This window comes from Scomber scombrus, chromosome 11 (genome assembly GCF_963691925.1).
Source record: "Scomber scombrus chromosome 11, fScoSco1.1, whole genome shotgun sequence".
Taxonomy (NCBI): domain Eukaryota; kingdom Metazoa; phylum Chordata; class Actinopteri; order Scombriformes; family Scombridae; genus Scomber; species Scomber scombrus.
In genome coordinates, this window is record NC_084980.1 from 4,460,784 (window position 1) to 4,484,233 (window position 23,450).

At 41.0% G+C, this 23,450-nt stretch overlaps 1 protein-coding gene across 1 annotated transcript in view; it reads right to left on the reverse strand.

The window, feature by feature from the left end:
* Positions 1-23,450, reverse strand: part of LOC133990423 (microtubule-associated protein 4-like) — a 92,301-nt gene that overhangs the window by 24,434 nt on the left and 44,417 nt on the right. The window contains exon 7 of the mRNA XM_062428737.1: positions 22,535-23,398. Within this exon, the coding sequence (XP_062284721.1) occupies positions 22,535-23,398 (864 nt within the window). The remainder of the gene's footprint in view (positions 1-22,534; positions 23,399-23,450) is intronic.

Consider the following 23,450-nt stretch of genomic DNA (forward strand, 5'->3'; position numbering starts at 1 on the left):
ACTCAAATGGTCCATCAGACCATTGCGGTGACATGGAGAGGATTTTTCTTTTTTCTTGATCTTTATTGCCTCTTTCCTCGATGATGATATCCAGTTTTAGAATTTGAGAAAACAGATCATTTTTTGTCAGCGCTCCCTCTCTTCATTCACTCTCTACCTCGCTCGACCACAGCTAACACAACAGTGTCCTGTAGCCGCTTACTCACGGAGCAACTCTGTCCCCCATTCAGTGTCTCGACCTTTTATACAGAACAGCGAGGAAGAACAGACTCTCTGAGAGCAGAGGAGAGCAACGCGACAATGAGATAGCACAGTAACAGAATTCAATGTATGTCTGTTTGGGGCCCTTTTAGTTGGGGGGCCCCAGGCAGTTGCCTACCATGCCTGATGGTAAAGTCTGCCCCTGCATGTCATTTGTAGTTTGATTATACTCCTGCATTTCTGTTCTACTTCAGCGTTGTTTCTGCCCTGCTTTATCGAGCTGTAATGAAGTCAAATCCTGCCTTGCAACATTAAGCTGATGTTAATGCCAACTCATCACTTGCTGCAGCTGCTTCACAGAGCCTCTCAGTGATTCATGCATTTTAATGGCCTAGATTCTGTTCTGTTCTGACTCTGAGGTCGTATAAACATTTTAGATGTATTTGTCTATGTGCTTTAATTCCCCTCTGTGCATCTGTTGTGGGTCTCTCTCTCTCTCTCTAGTGATGATGCTGTGGCACCAGTGTGCGTGATAGGCTGCAGGTGAGCTCGGCTGATTGGCTGAGTGAATGATTGGGACTGTGAGTGTGTGAGGTTGTTCAAGGGAGCTGATTGGTTCCAGCCTCCAAGCTTGCGTTTTTAAAGATCACCCCATCCCCCCCCACCCCTCTCCCTCTCTCCTGCAAGCCGACATGTTTCTGTGTGGAATGTCGTAAAGAGGTTTGTTATACTGGGCTGCTGTGGATCAGGAGGTGGAGCGGATCAACCACTAATCGGTCCCCGGATCCTCAGGTCCACATGTTGAAGTGACCTTGGGCGAGATACTGAACCCTGAATGGTTCCTGATGGTTGTGTCATCAATGTGTGTGTGTGTGTGTGTGTGTGTGTGTGTTTGTGTGTGTGTGTGTGTGTGTGTGTGATTGGGTGAGTGAGCATTAGAACATTGTGAAGCACTTTGGATAAAACGTGTTATATCACAGCTGATGAGCAGGTTGCATGGCCGCATCTGTCATCAGTGTATGTGATGAATGGGTGAATGTTGGCTTGTGTTCTAAAGCACTTTGATTGGTTAGCAGACTAGAAAAGCACTTTATAAATGCAGCCCATTCACCATTAAACTGAACACAGGTTTAATAAGGGTGGGGTGCATTTCTGCCATTTTCACAGTCAGAGTTTTAATGAAATATGACACGTTAATTTGAAATATGCTATAATCAAAAATATTATCTCAAGGGCTTTAATATCACAGTTGTGTGTAAATAACTGTAGCCTTAACTCAAACCTGTGGGTTTATTGCTCACGCTCGTCATCGTCGCTTGTATCACTCCACCCTGCAACACCGGCAATATGACTCATCCAACATGAAACTGCTGGCTGAGAACAGAGGATCCATCTAATGCCACGCTACAATACACAGCTGCTGGCAACCAGCTGTGTGTGTTGGTGCGTGTGTGTTGTCACACAGGGAGAGAAAGTTGGCTGCGACGTAAATCAGAGCATGACTAACATACACAGACATGGAGCTGGCGCAAGGATATCTGACTGCAGGCTGCATCGCTCAACACACACACACACACACACACACACAAACACACACACACATATGAACCCAGTTAGAGTAATGATCACCATAGCTCCTGTTTGCTAGCATGATAGCTATTAAGCTACCACACTGACAGACAGGACAATCAATAGATAGCTAGACAGAGACTGTAATAATCTGCATGACTTTGCACAGTCATACAGAACAAAATGATTTTATGCTCAATGAGTTTCCAACAGAGTGAGAAAAATACTGTTAAGCTTTCTTTATGTTATAATAATGATATTCATTTTTGACTCATTGTATTTTCATTAACTATAGTTATTTGTGCTTACAGTGAAAGCTTACTATAATTGTAAGAGTAATAATGAAGCTTTACATTTGTATTGTGCTTTTCCTGATAAGATTATGATATAAGTACGCTACATGGAAAGGAATAAAGAAATGAATAGTGGAGACCAATGCAAATAAAAACAAACAATGAGATCATAGATCAAGGAAGATAAAAGTTAAATTTGATGAAACACATAAAATACTCATAAAATTATTTGTTATTATTAAATATTGGACAGTCAAGTCAATGATTTAAAAGTAAAGAATAAAATCTGGTAGTCAAGTTGGGAAAAGATATAAAATGAATGCATCAACAGGAGACAAAAATTATATAATTTCTGGGATGTTTTTCTTTCTGAAAGAAAAAAAAATCATGACTGGAAAACAGAGATCAGCATAAAAAATGACCCCAACTCTGCTTGATATTTTCTGTTGAAGGCACTGAAATCTATCTCTAAATCTATTTTACTCAACCAGCTTCTTACTGCGACAACGTCTCACATCAACACAGTTTTCTGCCACAGTAAGTGTTTTGGTTATTTAACATGAGAGATTTTTGTATTAGTGTTTTTGTTTGAGCTTTTCTCACCTACACCTTGGAATGGGCAGAGCTTAACTCAAAAAGGGTGATATTACATACTTCTGTGCATCAATCGGGGTGTAAACTATAATTGAATCAGCATTACTGTATTATTAATGGGACGACAGTTGCATGGTTACATCGCCAGACCGCTGTCAAGAAAACCACACCCACACAGTGCTGATGAAACAGATTAGAGATTTTCACTGTTGACCTTTTAATAAAAAAAATACCCATGGATGTTTCTGGGTTTCTTTTGCAGAAATGTAACTTTGGTTGATTCCAGGGGCTTTTAAAAAATATGGGATGCATGGATCTAACATCGGATCAAATGTAGAGATGCACACGTAGCTCAGCATCTGCTCAGTGAACTGTCTGCATTACATCACTGTATGATGCTCCAAAACTCATACATCTGCCTACCCCTCTTCTAACAGCTGTGTGCCTTTGTTTGCATGTAAACTGGTATATACTATAATCTGGTGAATGTAGAGACACCTTACTGTAAGTTACAGACACGCAGTCTGCTGTCACTGTGTCTGTGGGGGCGTGTGCCTTTAAAATCTTTAAGATTCACGTCACTAGAGGCTCTTCACCTACACACACGTACTCGTGTGCCTGCACGCACACACACACACGATGCTAGAAATAGCTGCTCTATATTTGAATGAGTACAGTCAGAGTCAATGTCTAATCAATGTCCCAGCTTTTCCCTGTCGACTGCAGTCTAAAAAACAGAATGCGTCGCTGGATGGATAAATCATTATAAAGAGAGAGAAACATACAGTATAAGCTGAATAGAAATGCATTGGAGGTATTAGAATGTCATATGCAGCTATATAAAAGATGCCAATAATCCCAATCAGTTTTCATTTTAAATTCTATGCCCTGTGCAGGTCCTCCCATAATTTTCTGCCAGCTCATTCCCATCTCACTATTTTCCTCTTTCTTCTTCTGTTACATCAAACTCAGACTGTGAGAATGTCCTTTGAATTTGTCCCAGAATTCATCAAATGGTTGTTTCAAAGAATACAATTATATATGACAAAGTGATATCTGTGCGTCATGCATTCATCAAATGAAATACAGCAATGATGTGAGACCTATTTATGTCATTAGAGGAGGAGATGATGATTAAAAAGTGAGACAGAGCTTTAACCTTTGAGATAATGGAAATGAAGACGGGTTTTCAGAAACCCGTTCTCTCTATGTGCTCAGAATCAACCAACTTGTGAAACCTCAATTTGACCGAAGTTAGTGTGATATTATCATCAGAACTTTTCTAAAACTCACTTGATACAGCACAGCGCACCCAGTCCAATAATCAACAGAAGATACAGTACAAAAGCTATTGTTGTTGGTTAGCATGGCAGCATTGATATAGAGCCTCTTTAGAGATGATACTGAAGTTAAGTGTTACCACTGATTTCTGTGTTTTCTCAATAAACTTCAGCAGTAACACAACAAAATGTAGATTAACTGTGCAAAACATGAAATATGTATTCTGAAGAACCAAAGCTAACGACCTACTGACATTAAAGGTATAGGGTGTAGGATTTAGTTGAATCTAGCAGTGAGTTTGCAGATTGCAAACAAACAAAAAGTTTGAAGGAGAACCTATTGTGGTCGTGAAACTCACAAAAAATGTGAAAGGCCCTCTCTAGAGTCAGAGTTTGGTTTGTCCATTCTGGGCTACTGTAGAAATATGGCGGTGCAACATGGCGTCTCCATCGAAGAGGACCTGCTCCCTATGTAGATATAAAGAGTTCATTCTAAGCTGATTCTTTAAGTGATTGTAAACTAATTAAAACAAATGTATGAATATTATATTACATTTCTGCCATGTCCTTCCTGCAAGTCGCTACTCAATTCTACACACTGCACCGTTAAAGCTTGTAACATTGCTTATGTAGCACAAGATGTTTCTCAGTAACTTAGAGAAGTCTGGGTACAAAAAAAACCCCTCTGACAAAACATTGTTATTTAGACCCAGTGTGAGCTGCTATCTCTTGTACTGAACTGTGTCCCCAATCAAATTAACTTTAATTCAATTTAAAAGGCTTCCGATGTTGTTTGTCACCTCAAAGTAAAGGAAGATGCACCTCATATACTTATCTGCTTCATTACTCTGACTAATCCTCCTATTGACATGTGCAACAGCCATATGCCCCCTTTCAACTCAGCTCATTAACTTGATCAACCACTATCTTAACTTAGCATGACATGACAACCAACTGATTTTCTACAACACAGTGTGTAAAAGACCACATTGCTACTGGTACTCAGAATGATTATAAGAATAAATAGATGTTATTTGTGGCAGCAAGGCTCAGTTTCTTGAGAGAAATTTTAAGATAGTAAAACTTAGAGCAGGAAGAACCAATGCCAGAAGATCCATGAAGAAACACAGTAGATATCAACAGGTGGATAATGGTGGTGGGAAGCAGGGGAAGGGGCTTCTAAGAAGACAGAAAGAATGCACATGAAAGATATTGAATGCCACTAGCCATACCCTGCCACAGCATGTTGCAAGCACTGCGTATGTTCTCTCCCCCAAAGTGGCAGCCTTCAATTGATAGTCTAAAATAGACCACTTTTCAGATGTACTTAAATGCTAGAGAAGATGGCACCGCTAACAACCTATATTTAGCCAAATGCAAGTGAGCTGTAATGACATAAATTGCAACATGTTCTTAGTTGAAGTGGCAAAGCAGAAAGGACAAAAGAACGAACTGCAGGTACTCATCATCTTAGACGCATAATGACGATATTAAAAAGCCTCTTATGACGATGATTGCAGAGCAATATAAAAGGTGTCACAGACCTCATGGACCAGCCTGTTGGAGCTGTGACATTTCTAGCCATACAGTGTTAGAAAAATATACATCGATTTCAGTTCTTCTTCTGTTAGATCAGGTTATTAGCAAGTGGCTGAGATGTCAAAACTTGATTTACAATTCTATAGCTACGCTGTAGCGGAGGTATTTTCTTCCTCCTCAAAAATACACACAGTGGTTCCTGAGATACAACTTAGAGACCATAACACTGTGAATGGTTAGCTTAGCCGGCTCCGACAAGTTTCCGATTCTGGTGGAGGACAACATCAACCAAGTAGATCTGTATCTTCCCTTTTGTCAGTAGCACACATCAGTCAAAGCCATTCCCACTGCAAACCTGCTGCTCGCCATGATTGATGGTCTGAATACGCTAAATGCAAGAACGTAAACAGGATTACTTCGTTAATTAATGGCTGCTTCCTAGCTTCCTTTTCAGTAGTTTGAATAATCTGATAATCAGACTGAAACATGTTTCACCATGTTCATTTAGATTGATATTGTTTTCGTTTCTTAGCCAATTTCTTGTTGTTTTGTTTTGCTCTCAGTAGTGAATGACCGACACACCAACACAATTTACATGGATGCTTCGATAGCAGTAGCCAGGAACAGTTGACCTAATGCTGTTTTCATACTAACTGAAGAAAAATCAATTCAATTCAAGTCAATTTGTAGTTAGATAGCTAGCTAGCTATGTAGGAAGATGATGCCCACATTTTTAATCCTGCATATTAACCTCTGCTTGACCAAATGTCCAACTTTCAAAAACCATCAGTAAGTACAATACAAGACCTGTCGCCAAACAAATAAGAGAGCAGCCATTCAGAAGTCTAGAACCAGGCTGTGATATCTGTACCTTGTATATGTGCTGATCTACTGTTTATGATTTGTCATGTCCAACCCCTCAGATACATACACACACATGACAAAACTCTTACCCGCTGTGTTCAGGCTACTATCTTGGGTGCTGTTAACAGATGTGCCTGCAGGGGGTGGAACAGTAAGCAAAAAGTTGGTCTCGCAGCTCCCATGATGCCTCTTTGGGGGTGGGGATGACGGCAATACAGGTGACATCATTAATGGGGATGACATCATTGTCGCCATTGCTGCTGCAGCTTCCGTGCCGTCGGTGACCGTGAGCGAGCGTCGGACAGCCATGTGTGGGTAAGGCACCCTGGACGGGCATGCTGTTCCCATCAGGGCAAAATTGGGTAAGTTGGGTGCCATCACCCCTAGGCCTCCCATACCAGTGGGGTACGTTTCAGCTTGCAACATGGGAACAGATAAATGCGAACAGTCTGACATTGCTCGTCTCACAACACCACGCTGTGGCAGCTCGCTGCTAGTTTTTATGTCTCGGTTTAATGTAGCACATGATCCCACTCTCTCATCGTTAGCATGATTTAAATCCTTTAAGAGGCCATGACTTGAAACCCCGCTCTCTGTTAAGCCTTTGCTTGGTGAAATATATGACGCCATCCTGCCCTTTTCAATATGGCTTGAGTTTTCTCTTTCTACCCCACTCAACCCTAAACCACTGACTCCGACAGCAATATTAGCCCTGTCAGCTGAGGCTGTAGATGCCTTAGGCCCTGTACTGGCACCAACTTTACTCCCTGGATGGTCTGCAACAGGAGGAGCAGAACCAGGAGGTTGCATATCAGTAGTTTGCTTTCCTAAAGAGGGCTTCAGAGCTTGATTTCCAGTTAGACCTCCAACTGAAATGTCTTTCAGACTTCCAAGTATGCTTTCAGATGTGGAGGAACTTGCATCCTCTTTTTTTCCTACACCTGAACTCATACTTCCAGTGAAGAAGGGGTTCAGTATGTTTCTCTCCCCAAGCCCTGAGGCCTGTTTTGGAGGAAGAAGCAAGCCCTGGCCCTGGACAGCCACTTGAGATCCCTGGATGTAAAATCTATCTTTGCTGTCCATTGGGATAAAAGGGTTGTAGTTTTGTTGTGTATTATTTTGTCCAAAGTAAGGGTTTGATGAAGGCTTAGGGTCAAGTGAAGTATTAACAAATGATTTCCCAGGTGAGATAGAAGGGGAGGGTAACGAAGAGGAAGGGGAGGAGTAGGACGAAAGAGGGCTGCTCGGGCTTTGCCCTGCACTTCCAAGTGCCCCCCCTGCCTCCCCAGCCCTGTGTCTGTCCTCTCTCGTCCTTCCCCCGGCTGACCCCTCATCCTCTATCTTCAGCACTGGCATCTTCATGCTCGGTGACGCTGGCGTCTTGGCCGCCACACCAGACGTCGTCCCCTCATCTCTGCCTCGCCCTAATTTCACCTCGTCCTCCGTCAAAATTATTTTGGACCCCTCTTGGGTAGCGGTGACAGCCTTCCCCCCCGTTGACATCTGGCCTTGGCATTGCCGGTCACTTTGTCGAGCAGAGGCCGGGCTAGAGGGTGACATTGGAGAGGAGGCCAGGGCCGCAGGGATGTTGGCACCAGAGAGGGTATTAGGAGGTTTGTGAAGTTGTTGTTGATGCTGCTGCTGCTGCTGCTGCTGCTGCTGCTGTTGGGGTCCACTGGAAGGTTGTCCGTACCCGCTGCTAATGCCAGGCTGCTGCCAGGGCGAGCCAGACAGGAAGGACATTCTGTTGCTCGGTTGTCAGTCCCCTTGTTTTGCTCTTTTCCCAGCTTGGTCTCACCTTTTCTCTCCTTTTTATTGTTGATTGCTGCTGCTGCTGCTGCTGCTGCTGCTGCTGCTGCTTCAAGTTCTTCTTTCTTTCTGTCTTCAGTTTTTTTCCCTCCTGTCTCCTGCTTTGTTTCTGTGTCCGGCAAGTGTCGTTTATTCTTGTCCAGGAGGCAAAAATGTACTCAATATCCAAAGTGTTATGAGCTTGGAAAGTAAAGGAAGAAATGCATCCTTTCTTTTTTTAAAGTGATGCCTTGGAGTTGTGTGACCGGGCTGAAGTGTAGGAAGTGCATGTGTGTATGCAAAGTGTATGTGTGTGTGTTTACAAGCGAAGCAAAAGGAATGTGTGTGTGAGAGTGAGAGTGAGTGTGTGTGTCTAGTCGTCTCGGCTTCTCTCTGAGCACTGCACAGATCAGCTGTGGGGCTAAATTGCACCTTGCTCTCTCTTTCGCTCTTTCTCTCTTTCTCTCTCTCTCTCTCTCTCTCTCTCTCTCTGTATCTCTGTTTTTCTCACTCTCTCTATGACATCACACAGTCACATGACAGCCCGGAATATTCCCTCATTTGCTGGAGCAAAATTTCAGCATCTAGCCCCTAGCAACAAATGTGCACAAGCGTACACACATGAACACACACAAGCACATACTCACATATGGTGGCAAACATACATGCACACACACATGCACGCACACACACACACAGGCAGATCAATGCCCATCACAGATACTCAGTTGCCATATGACAGTCACTGTTCACATGTTGACAAAGACTGAGAGACACAGGAGGATATTAGCGAGACAACACTGAAGACTGCAATCAGCCTGACAACACTGATTGGACTTTCTCTTCTCATTAGCCCCATGACTGGCCATACAAGTGGAAAAAAAAAACCCTCGATCTATATTTTTAGGCCATAATTTACCACACTGACGTCATAAGATGATGCACATGCAAAAAGGTCCTGTGCACCCTGAACATGTCCATGTCTTGATTAATTTGTACCTATTCTGAAATTAATTTGTGAATCACTTTTTCACTTGATGTCATTTACTTCACATAATTTGCTGAATTAATTTAGATGAATTGAATTAATAGTGATTGAATAAGTAGGTATTTCATTGCATGCACAGGCAGATTCAAGTGTAACATTTCAAGTTGCAAAATTGCTTTCAATTTGGTATTTTGTCTTTATGTGAATATTATTTTCAGCATATATTTGATAAAAGGGATAAATGCACTGATTTAAGTACAAAATGGAAACTAAAAATGCTGACTGCTGTAAGCTTTTGAACAGAGCTAAGCACCCAACACCAGGGATTTGTACATTTTTGGTGAAAAGCTTCACATGGGGGGGTCTTTGCCTGCTGAAATGCTGCAGAGGCTTCCAGTGCGAGACATTAATCAGAAATAATTGACAAGGATAATGAGAATTAATGGGCTCAATTCTCTCAAGTTCAAATTTTAGGACTGCCATAGTATTATACTTTCTTATGCATCAACTAGAGCCATTGAAAACCAAATCGTAAGTTAGAAGTTACAACACAGCATGACTCACAGAGGTGAATCATGCTAGCTTGATTGCCAAGTAGCAGCATGTGTCACTTATAAAAGAGTACTTATAATTAGCATTTTGATGTGTGGGTTTTCAAAGCAACATAAGGCAGATAACGGGCCGAATAACTGCATCAGATGCATCATCGTCGTCGTCATCACAAAAATACAGACAGACTCATTGTACAAAATCTGTTATATCAACGCTGTTTCAAACTGGGACTGACTTGATAATGAACTTGAGAGGCTTTTAGCATTTCAAGCTGAGTTCATTTTGTGCACCTCGGGCTATAACTGCTATGTAGGCTGAATGCAATTATTATTTATTTTCCAGCTGCTTAGTTTTGTCCTGTGTGCTGATGACATCTCTTCTCATTAAACAGTGGAAGCAGGTTCGGATTATGACCGTATGACTGTACATATGTAGCACAAGGTTAGCTGATAGAAGCCAACTTTAAGTTTTATGCCTAGCAAATATGGTTAAACATTTAGCAAGACAAAGAACCTGTGGACCAAACCAGGTTTAAAACCTAGCTGAGCACAGAATTGAATAAGCACCTCCGTCACCTAGCAATTAACTGTATGTGAGATTGGTCAAGTTTGATATCATGGCACACCTGCCATTTGTAAACCTATTGTATCAAAAGATGAATGCATTATCTAGTGTAAGCTGGATCCATTATCAAGGAAAGAAAATAACATGGTTATGGTCTGAGTCAAACCAACATTGACCCTCTTTCTTATAACTGTTACACATGGCTGGTGATGGTATGAAGTCATCTGCTGTGAGTCATTAGATGTGACACTCTGCAGGCTGCATAATGTTCAAGGCATAAGGCAATTCCTATGGTGCGCCTATAGTTATTATACCCCTAGAACACACCACTAATTAAAATAAAGATGAAGTCATAACACTTTCCAAGCCCACCTTACTCCGATGTACAGATGTAGCCATTGTGACCAATGTTTTGCAGAATGTCATGTTCATTTAATGTTTTTGTACTTTATTTGATGTTGTAAAACCTCATAATGAAACTATAGTTTATAGAGAAGTAGGCAGAAATATGCTAATACCTCCGACTGTGCATACTTTCTTAAATGCATTTTAAATGTCCTTCAGACTTAATTATTGATTACTCTGAGACCATGTGTTCACTTGTTAATTCAGTGATTTATGCAGATGTGATAATGGACATATAAAAAAGGAAAGGGAGTCCACTGAAGCTTTTTAAGTATAGGCCCCAGATATATTTCTTTCCTCTGGCATTGCAAAAAAAAACAAAAAAAACACTAAATTCAGCTCAGGATTTGTGCTACAGCTTTGAAAGGAAGATTAAAAGCGATTCTGACGGCAACCTCCCATCCTGCCTCTTCTATCGCCACATTTTTCGAGCACTGACTTTCAGGACTTAACAGAGAAATTGTGTGTGTATGGTCTAACTATCAGTATTATATCTACAGTGCTTAAAGGTGCAGGGTTTAGCAATACAATAAAGGTAACCTGAAATGTATTTACAGCTACATTGTAGTCATCGAACTAATGTTTTCCTTAATGACGTGATCTTCTATGGAGGAGTCACAGTCTGTATCATAGACCCCCTTGTATGCTGCAGAGAGTATTAACTGAGCATAAATTCATTATTCTCCATTGGACATAATCTACACTGAAAATAAACACTGAGCTGACTGTTTTATAATTGCTTAAAGCATGAAGCAACCTTTTAGAAAGATCATGGTCATTTAAAAGGGGATACTGAACTCACAATATGCAGTAGATGCCTCACATAACTACGTTTAGTATAATGATAACCTGTTTTTTATGGCTATGTAGGCAACTAAAGAGCGCTACTCTTTAAAGGACAAGTGTGTAGGATTTAGTGCCATCTAGTGTAGAGGTTGTAGATTGCATCCAACTGAAAACCCCACCCCTCCCCCTCTTTTTCCAAACATATAGTAGAACCTACAGTGGCTGCGAGTTTGTTTTGGCAGTGCTTGGTTTGTCTGTTCTGGGCTACTGTAGAAACATGGCAGTGCAACATGGTGCTCCGTGGAACGGGGCCCACTCCCAACGTAGATATAAAGGGCTCATTATACACTAATTAAAACTTACTTATGAAGATTATATTCCATTTCTGCCAAGTCAATTCCACTAGATACCACTAAATTCTACAAACTGGACCTTTACCAAAGATTCTGGTGGCTTCGAAATATGAAAGTGATAATGTAATATAAAGTGATCAGTGCTCTGAGAGACAAAAACAGGCCAAACAGAGGTATCGACTGAGACAGCCAGTTATAGGCAGTGGATAATATATCTAGAGTATCTGGAGAACTACTGGGAATCAGCTGTCACTGAGCCAGCTCTGGGTCTCAAACCCTACCTTTGAAAACCTATTTTAAACTAATACCTGATAAAAAAGACTGACATCCCCAACATTCCTATTTCTAAGGTTTCTTGACAGCCGACTGTCTCCCAAACGCACACCGAGCCCACTTCAACCCCAACACACCCGGGGCCTGTACCAGAATAACAAAAGCAGCTTGTCAAGCATGAATGAAAATGAATGAATATTATTACATAATCCCCCATAAACAATTTGTCTACTGTAGCCACAGAGGGAGAGGGAGCCGGGGAGAGGAAGACATTAGAGTGTTGTTTAGTTTCAATAGACTTGGAAAAGGTGGCCATTATGGAAGCAATCCAGGCAACGCTTCTGTTAAAGTTTGGGTCAGGCTCAGGGGTGGCCTTTTTGTTCAAATTTAAGCTGGTTCTCAGGTTGAAGGAGAGAAATGAGAACGTTTGACAGCTGAGGTTGTGGCATTTCAGAGTGCAAGTCTGAAATTTAGAGGACACAGAGGACTGACCCCTCTGTCCCACTGTCATCCCTTTCATGTGGTAATGGATCGATTAAGATAGAAGAAAATCTCCATGGAGTTTGTAATATTAGGTCTTTGTTCAACTGTCATGTCTGAAAGCCTGTGGCAGTGGCCTTTAGCTGATACACCTGCTAGTGTCAGTTTCTCTGCAGTTACACAGAGAAGTCATTTTCTCTTTCACATTTCACACTGTTGTGGAAATGTTTGATCGGCTAGCATCAGTTTCGCTTTATTTTTCAGGAAATAATGCCACATAACTTCAACAAACGTGTTTGGTTTAGGTTTTGCATTGTATTTGTTAAACTTCATCATAAGTGGGTTTAATCCTGTTTGGGATATGGTATTATTGTTTAGGCTTAACTATTTTTCAAGACTGTCTTAAAACAACAGTGAAAGAACAGTCAAAGAGGTTTTCCTCTCTGTAATCATTCCTCCTGTTCATACTGACTATTAAAAGATCTCCTTCAAATGTGCTTTCAATGGAAGTGATGGAGGACAAAATCCACAGTGTGTCCACACAGTCATTTCAAAGTAGATGATCAGCTTCTATTCAGCTTCATCAGTCTGAGTTAGTCATATCAAGTGATATCTGACACATTTACAGTCTGTTTAGCATCAAATTCCCTCTAAGTGTTTCCCTGTTGAGCTGTGGTGGAAGTATAGTCACAAAAAGAGGGACGTTGGCACTAAAAGTACTGTAACATTGATGTCTAATGACTGTTGATTTAACATAGACTTGAAAAAAATAGAATAAAAATAAAATAGCTTAAGTGTGTCCCAAGCCTGGCAAGACTATATTTCATTTCATGATTCTGCTTTAAATTACAATCATGTTAGCAGTTGTCCATTATTTAGCCCTGACCAATCACCAGTGACATTTCTAGTTGGCATGGCTGTTGCTAATGCTACCTCTAAAGTTAATGTATTTCAATGCAATTTAAAAGGTGAGGAAATTGGCTGTAGTCCAAAAATCTACTTGGAATGATAATGGAATCTGATGGTGATGAAGCCACATAATCTACTTATCCACTGTTCAGTATAATTTAATCACTCATTATTCAAATGCTCTCCGGATAGAATCACTGCTTCAGTGTCAAAACTTGAAACTCATTACAATCTAATGTAAGTAACATAATACAAACTGACCACAGCCACTAAGAATACCTTTATTTTTCCTCCCTCTCCTCTGGTCTTTTTTCTCATTATGCTTTGAAGTTACCAAAACTAACAATGAGCTGTTACTAACAAGTATTGTTAGTGTATCCAAAGCTTGATATATCTTATTTTTCTGTGCCATAGACCTCCATTACTGTCCAAAAACACAGACATGTTCCTTCATTAACATACTTATTTTGACTCAACGCTCACCACCCTGCTGAAAATAGTTACTAGAGCATCAAATGTGTATTAATCCACCACTGAAAATAGTCCCCAATAAATGCTCTATTTCCTCCTGCTTGTGTAACATTTCCTAAAAAACTACAGTGCCCAACTGTTTTAGAAAATTACTGAAAATGTAAATATATATATATCTGTGTTTTTAAAGATGTATATATTCCTTACCAGTTCACTGGACTATTCACCCTCATTAATTCATCGCCCGGTTTTTCAAACTAAACACATGACTGCACAAATGACCCAGAGCAAAAAAGTGCAGAGAAACACATCATTTAGAAAGGATCTATTCCTGTTCACACATTAACACACATGCATGTCCCTTCCATGCAACATTTGGTTTTCATCCTTTGCAGCTTCCCATTTGATTTGAGTCCTGCAGCTTGCTTTCATTAGGGCCTGTGTGCGCTCCGATGCCACTTCACTGTTCATTACTTTAATCTCTTTGTAGTTTTATATTATTTTTAAATTTGGGCTATTTTGTTGTATTATGCACAGCAGTTTGTGCATAATGTGCACTGGTTGCTATTTGCCCGTATATTTAATTCCCTTGCTGCATAATTTTTCAGAGACATATTTCTTTCATTAGTATGCTAATGGTTGTGGATGTATTTTGCCTGTGAAAGCAGCACTGAAACTGGAAATGATCTCATGCTCATCATGTCTGAAAACTTTCTTTAGTTAATGATTATAAATTTGAGGTTCCGGCTGCCCTAATGAAGCTATAAAAATCTCTACAACTATAACTTTGGCAACCTGGCACCTAACAAGCTAAACCACAGAGGATACAAATAAAGGAATACGCCTGAACTTCAAAAGCATGAGAACAAAGTAACAAGACGCGATGACGGGTTACAATTAAATCTGATACTTGAGCAGGTTTTTAAGGAAGCAGAATCACACAGGTCACTGTGAAGGCTCCTTTTGAAGGTCACAGATTGTTGAACATCAGCTTGAGACGCAGCAGAGAGGCAGAAACACAGAGAGAGAGAGAGACAGAGAGAGAGAGACAGAGAGAGAGAGACAGAGAGAGAGAGAGAGAGAGAGAGAGAGAGAGAGAGAGAGAGAGAGAGAGATAGAGAGACAGAGAGAGAGAGACAGAGAGAGAGAGAGACAGAGAGAGAGAGAGAGAGAGAGAGAGAGACAGAGAGAGAGACAGACAGAGAGAGAGCGAGAGAGAGAGACAGAGAGAGAGAGAGAGAGACAGAGAGAGAGACAGACAGAGAGAGAGAGAGAGAGATAGAGACAGAGAGAGAGAGACAGAGAGAGAGAGACAGACAGACAGAGAGAGAGACAGACAGACAGAGAGAGAGAGAGAGATAGAGAGACAGACAGAGAGAGAGAGACAGAGAGACAGAGAGAGAGAGAGACAGAGAGAGAGAGAGAGAGAGAGAGACAGACAGACAGAGAGAGAGAGAGAGAGGATGCTACAGCTGCTTGCCCATGAGGCTGGGTAGAGAGAGAGAGAGCTGGGTGGGGGGCTGGGGGAAGGGGTGGAGGTGTGAGGAGGGGAGGACGACGGAGGGCGGGGGGGATCTTGTCAGAGTGTTTCTATTTTTAACTCTTCGACCTCGCTGACTGTCACACCCATTCCACCCCTTCTCTATCCCTCATCCCTCACTTGCGGAGTCTCTTTGTTACCACGGCAACCGCCTCCCATGTCTCCCTGACAACGCCTCCCCCCTCGACCCCCCCTGCTAAACGCAGATGCAGTGATTATTACGGTGCGGCAGCGACACAGGGAGTCTGGGCAGGAGAGGGGAAGATGTGACGTGGATGGAGGAGACAAAAAGGGCAAAGACATGGAGGATGGAGGAGAAGGGAAATAAGAATGAGTAGAGGGAAAAGGAAAGCAGAAAGAAGGAGAGAGAGAGGAGGGGGTAGAAACAGGGAGTTGAGGAAGGGAGACAAAGGAATGTGGGAATAGATATAACGATGAGAAATGATGAAGGGCAACAGATGAAGGTAAGATTAATGGAGGAAGGAAGAAAACAGGAAAAACAAGGTGGAAGGAGGGAAGAGGGGGCAAAGGGAGACTAAACGACAGAGTGAACCAGACAGTGGAAGTATAAATAAAAATAAAGATTTGGGTTTAAGAAGGGATGTGATAAGATGAGGGAGAAAAGGAGGGCAAGAGAAAAAAATAATCATTTTCTAAAAACTCTTAGCCCACTTCTTGTTCTAGTGGCTTGAATCTGGTCTGCTTCTGTCTTTATATATTAGATCAAAAAGACTTGACTGAAGTTTAGTGGAGGATGAAGCTCTACTATCAAATTCACACATTCCTTTTCATGACAGCCATGTTGGCTTCTGGGTTTGCTTCAGATTTTCTATCGTAGCTAGAGAATTCATTGCTGTTCTGCTGTTGAACCAATATGGGATGCAAGTCTATGGTACAGAAATATCACAGGTTAGGCTAATAAAACAATTTACAACAATTTATGAAATGGAAGCAAGACGCTCTGTTATCCTTCAGCCCATGTCACTAATGGTAAAGGGACACACTCAGCCAATCTGAGTCATTTGCATCAAACCACTACAGCATCCTTTTTCCATGATCATGGTAAGCACATCACGCACACGGTTAAGAGTTCTGAGAAGTGCAGTATGTTACGGTCAATTTCATATTAAGCCTCCAGAAAACCAACAAGGTGGTGAAAAAAATGACATTAAACAAACTGATGTTAGGGTGGGACTTCAAGCAGCGAGGAACTAATTGTAGGATAATTGCTGGAGTGTGCCAAAGGACACAGAATTGCCAGAGAGTAATGTGTCAGCATACTCTGTAGTTCTATTGTTTTCCCCTGCTGGAACAAGAAGATATGAATAAATATTTACATAGATGATGGCAAAACAGAAATCGTAAGGAGTGCAAACCTACAGTTGAATATGTGGGCAATTGTGCATGTTGTGTTGAGTATCTAAAAATATGATGAACTTTGACTCACAGCTATGTGGGCATTTCAAAATGAGCGTGGTCCAGGACTTCTGCCCTAGGCCAACATCTAGCTGCCTGGCTGGGACACAGTTTATTGCTGTAATTTCATTTGCTTATTATTCCCTGATGTGACTGCTCATTATAGAGCTAGAAGCTCTAGCTAGCATCTAGGTCTGGTAAATAGTTGAAGCATTGAAGTTTCCTTTATCTTATGTATTATGGTGTGGATAAGACTTCTCATTCTTAAGGTATATCTTTAGATAAGTCTATGACTGAATGGTAACGCAGGTGTAAGAACCATTGTTTTGGACAAAATGAGCATTAACTATCAAATGTATAATGATTTGTAACAGGTCCAAAGTATTCAGAGGTCCACAATCTAAGGTCATATAGCCCTCCACCCCCAGCCACCCTATTCACATCTCAGATTTCAAAACTGCTCATAAACACACCAAAGGTAAAGTTTTAAAGGGAGTGTTTAAAATATTTAAACATACATCACAACCCAATAAATAATAAGATAAGATTAGGTTTGATAGATTTGAAAAAACAAAGTGATGGAATATACAGTGAAAGCAAGTATAAAGTATCTCATTTTCATTGCCGGCTTAGTAGGAAAAACACATTCACCAGTGTAATACATTATTGTACGCTTCAGACAATATTCTGCAGCTCTCTCTCGTCTAGTCTCGTCTTTGCCACTAGCAGCTGTCTATATCCAATGAGCTACAGCTGCAGTTCTGCCAGCAAACACCTGATGGAGCCAACAAGCAGGGCTCTGATTCAACAGCCCCCTTGGTGCACAAAGATTCTCTATCTGCAGATTTATGCAGTCAACAGAAACACACCAGGGTCCCCAGTGATTGTCTCAATTTATAGGATTCACTTTGATTCAATCTCACTGGCTCACTCTCAAGGACAAAACCAGGTCATCACATTGCCTGTGTCTGTGTGTGTGTGTGTGTGTGTGTGTGTTTAGATCCTAGATTTCACTCTCTATAGAGAAAGTTACTGCTTTGCTTTTTGCCTTCTGTTTCTCTGTCTCATTCACAATCATGCACCTTAACACACACAAACCCCTTTATCCTTAAATATATACATAGATGGAGGGATTTTAAAGACTACACACACGCACACACACAGACGCTCACACACATGGTAGAAAGTGACCGTGCCTTATGTAAGGGTGAAATAGTCGCAGCTATCAATATTGTATGTGAGAGAAAAGGGAGATGTTCATGCAGATTGCAGTTTCATAAATAGAGACAGAGAAGATAAAGATAGGAGAAAGAAATAGACACAGATAGAATAATAGAGTGACCAAGCACATGTTCACTATACTGTACCTTAAGCCAAGAACTTCTATTATAGTCCATTCACTGGACAACAACAACACTAACTGCACCGTTTGGGCCAAATCTTACCAGTTAAGTGACATGTATGCTATGAAGTGCCAAAATATGACAGCAGCAAAACTTTGACAGGCAGTAGACAGTATCTCTTATTCCTCCAGCAGCTCAGCTACCAGGGAGGACAATTAGGTCATGGGTTTTAACACCCTGAGGGTAGTTTACATTCTGTAAGAAAAAGCAACTAAACTGCATAGGGCAATAGAAATAGAAATAGTCTCCCTTACTGTTGATTTATATGATGAGACTTTTCACTGTGAATGACAGTCGTCACACATTGAGTTGTCAATCAAACCAATAAATCAGACTCTACTATAGATATCCAAAAGCCTGAAAAATATTTTCAAAATGAAATATCAATGAATCTCTATGTTAAAAAAAAAAATCATAGGTGGGAATATGATCTTGTTTCAAATGGTTCCACAGCTACAGTTTGAATGTTGACATCTGTGTTATATATTTGGAATGAACTGAAGAACAGGGTTGGGTACCAAAGCTATTAGGTGCTATGGGTGAACAGACAAAGGAAAGAGCCTTACCTTAATCAATAACTTTGAGTAATAACACAGTTTGACTGATAAGACCTTTAGGATGTGCATTTTATACAGTATAGCAATGAGCACCAGAGTTTAAAAGATATTAAAAAGAACCACAAACTTGCTAATTACCATTTTGTGGGCTAATAAATAGAAAAAGCTCAATTTCTACTGGGCCGATACACAATGTACTGTTTGCACTAACATCTTAATAACCCCCATTTGTCAAGTCCGTGTGACTGTGCTGTGGCTGCACCAGATCAGTCAAATCCAGCACTGAGGGAGGACCAGCCGCAGAGCAACATATTCACCCTGGGACAACTTAGTGCCGACTGAATAAGCAAAGTAGACAGCCTGGATGGTGCTATCCTCTGCAGCAGAGACAGCCTTTCAACAAACACCAACACACACCCACCTAAAGCTATCAGATGAATAAGGAGCCACAGTGTTTCTATTAAGATTCACTGTGATTTCTGCTTAAGATAGATGAGAGAGAATCATGGTCGTGGCAGTTAAAGGTGTAATTGCCACTGAAATATAGTGCTCATATGTTTAGTATCCAAGCCCTGTCATATCACTGAAATGACAATAGACTCTCACCAGTTCATGTGGTGTGAAATATAACATAATTATCTTCCAAGTAAGGCCATCTGGTATAGACACTGGAGGGCATGCTGTGTTAAAAACTGCTCAGTAACATAATAGCAATGATAGTTCATTCATAACTTCATTCAGAGGTGGACAGTGATAGTAATAAAACAACCTTAATAGCCACTGGCTTATATTGTGGGGGCTGTTAACATTTATAGTATATTTATTGGGCCAAGCTCCAATAGTGTGTTCACACTAGTTCAACTGCTCAAACTGTTCAAGATATATATGTGATAATTGGAAGGTACAAGAAGAGGATTTTTGCCAACCACAAAGAATTCCCCATACCAACAATTTTACAACTTAAGATAGATAAAACCCATTTTGGCAAATTATCCTCAAACTAGTTTTTCAACAGAGAAGTACAAAATTGGTATCAACACATCCTTTGGTATGTGTAGTATGTCATTTTAGCAAAAACAAATGATACAAATTTGGTAAACCAACCCTGGATTCTCCAAATAACAACAACTTTAGAATGCAGGAAAATCTGAGTTTTTACATTTTTTTCAAAGACAAACTTCACAAACTAATGTGATCAAACACACCATGAGGTTATTGAATTGTTTCAAATCGATTGTCCTCCCAATGGCCTCAGACTGATGCACCTTCTAATAAACATCAGGTGTTTGGACCCCAGTATAGTTGCTTGCAAGTCTAGTTAATTTTATAAGGCAAACAAGTTTCACCTACTGAGGCACAATAGAGTTAAGCCTATCAATGCAGGTGCCAGAAGATGAAAAGATTATCTGCTGAGTCACACATGATGACAACTCCATTTAAGGCACAGCATCATCAACTCAAATATCAAAGCAACCTAAGAAGCAACCAAAGAATCAAAATAATTCCCACTTAACTGCTAATCCAACAATAAGTCATACCATTGTGACCACAGGGATCAACATGCCCAGAGAGGTTCAATGCAAAACTAAATATACAAACTGGAGAAAGAGAAATGTGTTTTACCTGTTGTTCGGTGTCACATCATCGTTAGCGTTATTGGAGAGAAGAAAAGGGAAGGGGGAGAGAGAAAGATGATGTTCAGTCACTGTAGAATCAGCAGCACTGCATTAAACATCAATCAATCACAGTTCAACATCAATCCTAACAATGCCTCAGTGTTTGAACTTCAGAGGTCCAGTCTGAATTTCTGGACTTTTCTGAGATTTGTCACAATCAAAGCTACAGTAGCGGGCCAGTGTAAAAGAAAACACTGAGTTAGTGAATGCTACAGTATGTCAGGCTAAAGACCTACAGTGTAAGACTTTGGATGCCAGAACGACATGGTCAAATTCAATTGACTGATCAAAAACAATTATATGTAACACACATTCCACAAACAGTGTTGAGTATTGGTCAGGTTTTAGTGATGAAAAAAGGACTCATAGAGAGAATCACATTAAAATAATGCTTCGTTCAGCGGACTGTGGGTAACAGATGTAGCCAGAGACAGAGTGTTTAGGATTGAAACCCAGTATTACCAGGAGAAAAAAGGATTAGAATGAGGGAATCAAACTGCTAATCTCAAGAGTTTCCCCCAGTGTACTGGAGAAAAAGACACATTATGGCTGTTACAAACATGGAGGGTAGCCAGTTATGTCTGTCAAAGTTATTGATAACAATTTTTCAATGGCAGTTTTTTCATTTTTTTGCAGTAACAACTGGGGGAAACTCTGATGTCTTTTCATTTAGGATAACACACTATACAAGCGGATTATAAACTGGACTTGGATTTGAACAGGAACAAAAACAGATTCTTCTAAACCTATGAACTGCACTGGATCTTTGCATTGCAGGATCAATGTCATGAGTTGCTAAATTCAATTTTTTCTCCTTTTACAGTAATTCTTCTGTAGTTTAACATTAAATTCTCAACTCAAGGTCCACTCACTAAATTTCTTTAGGCGCTTTTAGCCAGTCTAGTCTAGAGTGGACCATGTGTTTGAAATGTAACTTGAGAATTCACATGACAGCTCACATTTTGGGCCCTGAAAGCGATATCAAATCTACTCCCTAGTTTGGTCTTTGTGGATAGCATGTGCCAGATGTACTTCCTCAATCTGAATATCCTATAATCTAAAAAATTCCATCTCTGCTTTTAGAGAAAAATCATCTTTCAGATGCTAAATGTATTCAACACAGTGTGGAAAATACTTTAACAGTTAAACAGTTACAATAGAAACACAGAATATATACACAGTGACTGTGTAGAAAACCCAAAAAAGGTGTAGAGAAAATTGGATACTTGCAGGTTATATTGTCTCAACCTAAACTATGTTTTACACTATTGGTTAACCAATTCTCAACATTTACTATGTACAATGTCAACTTTTAACCACTCTACTAATTTGACTGTGTGCAGTTGTTAAACTACAGTAGTAACATTAGCGGCATTGTAATGCCAACTAGATTTGCCCTGCAAGGACCCAGGTTATGTTTCTATAGACAGAGAAGAGATAGTGGGAGGTTACACAGGCAGCTGACAATCAGATGAAAGACAGTGGAGCAAGCATAGATAATACAGCTATCTGAAGCAGCAGGTCAGGTAATAAAGTTGTTATGGTCATGGTAACACAGAGGCAGGCGGAAGGGAATCAAATCAGACAGTGAAACTTACCACTTTACCCTTGCAGATTTGTTAATAAAGGGCCCGAACAGTACAGTATATTTGTGTCCTATACTCAGTAATTTATCAAAACACAAATGTGTTCTCTGGTAAATGCTTGATATAAGCTATTGTTTTGTTTTTTAATGAGAATAAAGGGTAAAGTTGTACCTGGATTTTTTTTTTTTACAATTATCTGCTGTAGACATGAATATCCTTAAACTGGAAATAAATATGTGCTTTTTCACATTTGTCTGTCGGGCCCTGCTTATTACAGATACATAACAGAAAGGACAAAGCACCAAGCAGGCCTGGTGCTCAATCCACAGACACAGAGCCATGCATACAGGAAGACAAATAGTAGCAACTTCCTGCAATCCTAGCATACAGTGACTTTTGTTCAAATTAGCCCCATGTTATTGACAATCTTCCCTGTAGTTCACCAACCTTCCAGTGGGGGGAGCAGTGGCGATGAGGACTCCTGGTGCTCTGAGTGTGCAGGGAGAGAGGGAGGGGCTGCAGGGGTGATGGAGGGAGATGTAGTGGCTGTACTAAAGGGGGTGGCTACGGCTTGAGGGGGAGTGCCTGACGGTGAGAGATGGGTGACTTCACTTTTAGTGGGAGTAATAGTGGAACAGAGGGGCATGGTAGAGGTGGTAGTGGATGCAATAGCAGCAGTTCCAGAGGACGCTGCAGTTGTAGTGGGGGTGGCTGTGGAGGACATGAGTGAGGCTGAGGGGACAAAAGGCTTGGCATCGACGTTGAGGGCCGACCCGACTGCAGCTGTAGGATGGTGTGTTTCTGCGTAAGCTAAGGGTGATGATTTGGTGGAGAAAGCAGAAGCAGGAGGGAGGTCTGGAGTGTTCTTGGAGGGGCTGAAAACCGAAGAGGTTTGTGAAGCAGGGGCGGCTGTTCCTGCTGGTGTGGACTTTGCCAGGGGAGCGGTAGCAAGGGAGGGGGTGTTGGTGATAGGGGTGGTGGTCTGTGAGTCAGGAGTGGAGCCTGGAGGGGTCTGGAGGACTGAATCGAGGAAAGAGAAGGTCTGGGAGACAGGGCTCAGATTGTCCCCTGTCATCAATGCTAGACTACCGCTAACATCCCCAGCTAAACTACTCTTGTTGCCAGCAGCTGTTAAGCTAACATTAGGTTCAGGTTTGCTGGTTGGAACTTTCTCTTCATTTGCCTTTTGTCCATCTTTAGTGGACACAGGAAAGTCTGCTACACACATGGGCTCATAAAAACGTGGAGATGAATCTGTTACAAGGCTAGCATGGGAAATGTTGGTGAAGCTTGTGGGTATTTGTGCAGGAGCTGAGGGCAAAACAGGGCTAAAGCTGGAGTTCAGAGCTTTGAAGTCAGAAGG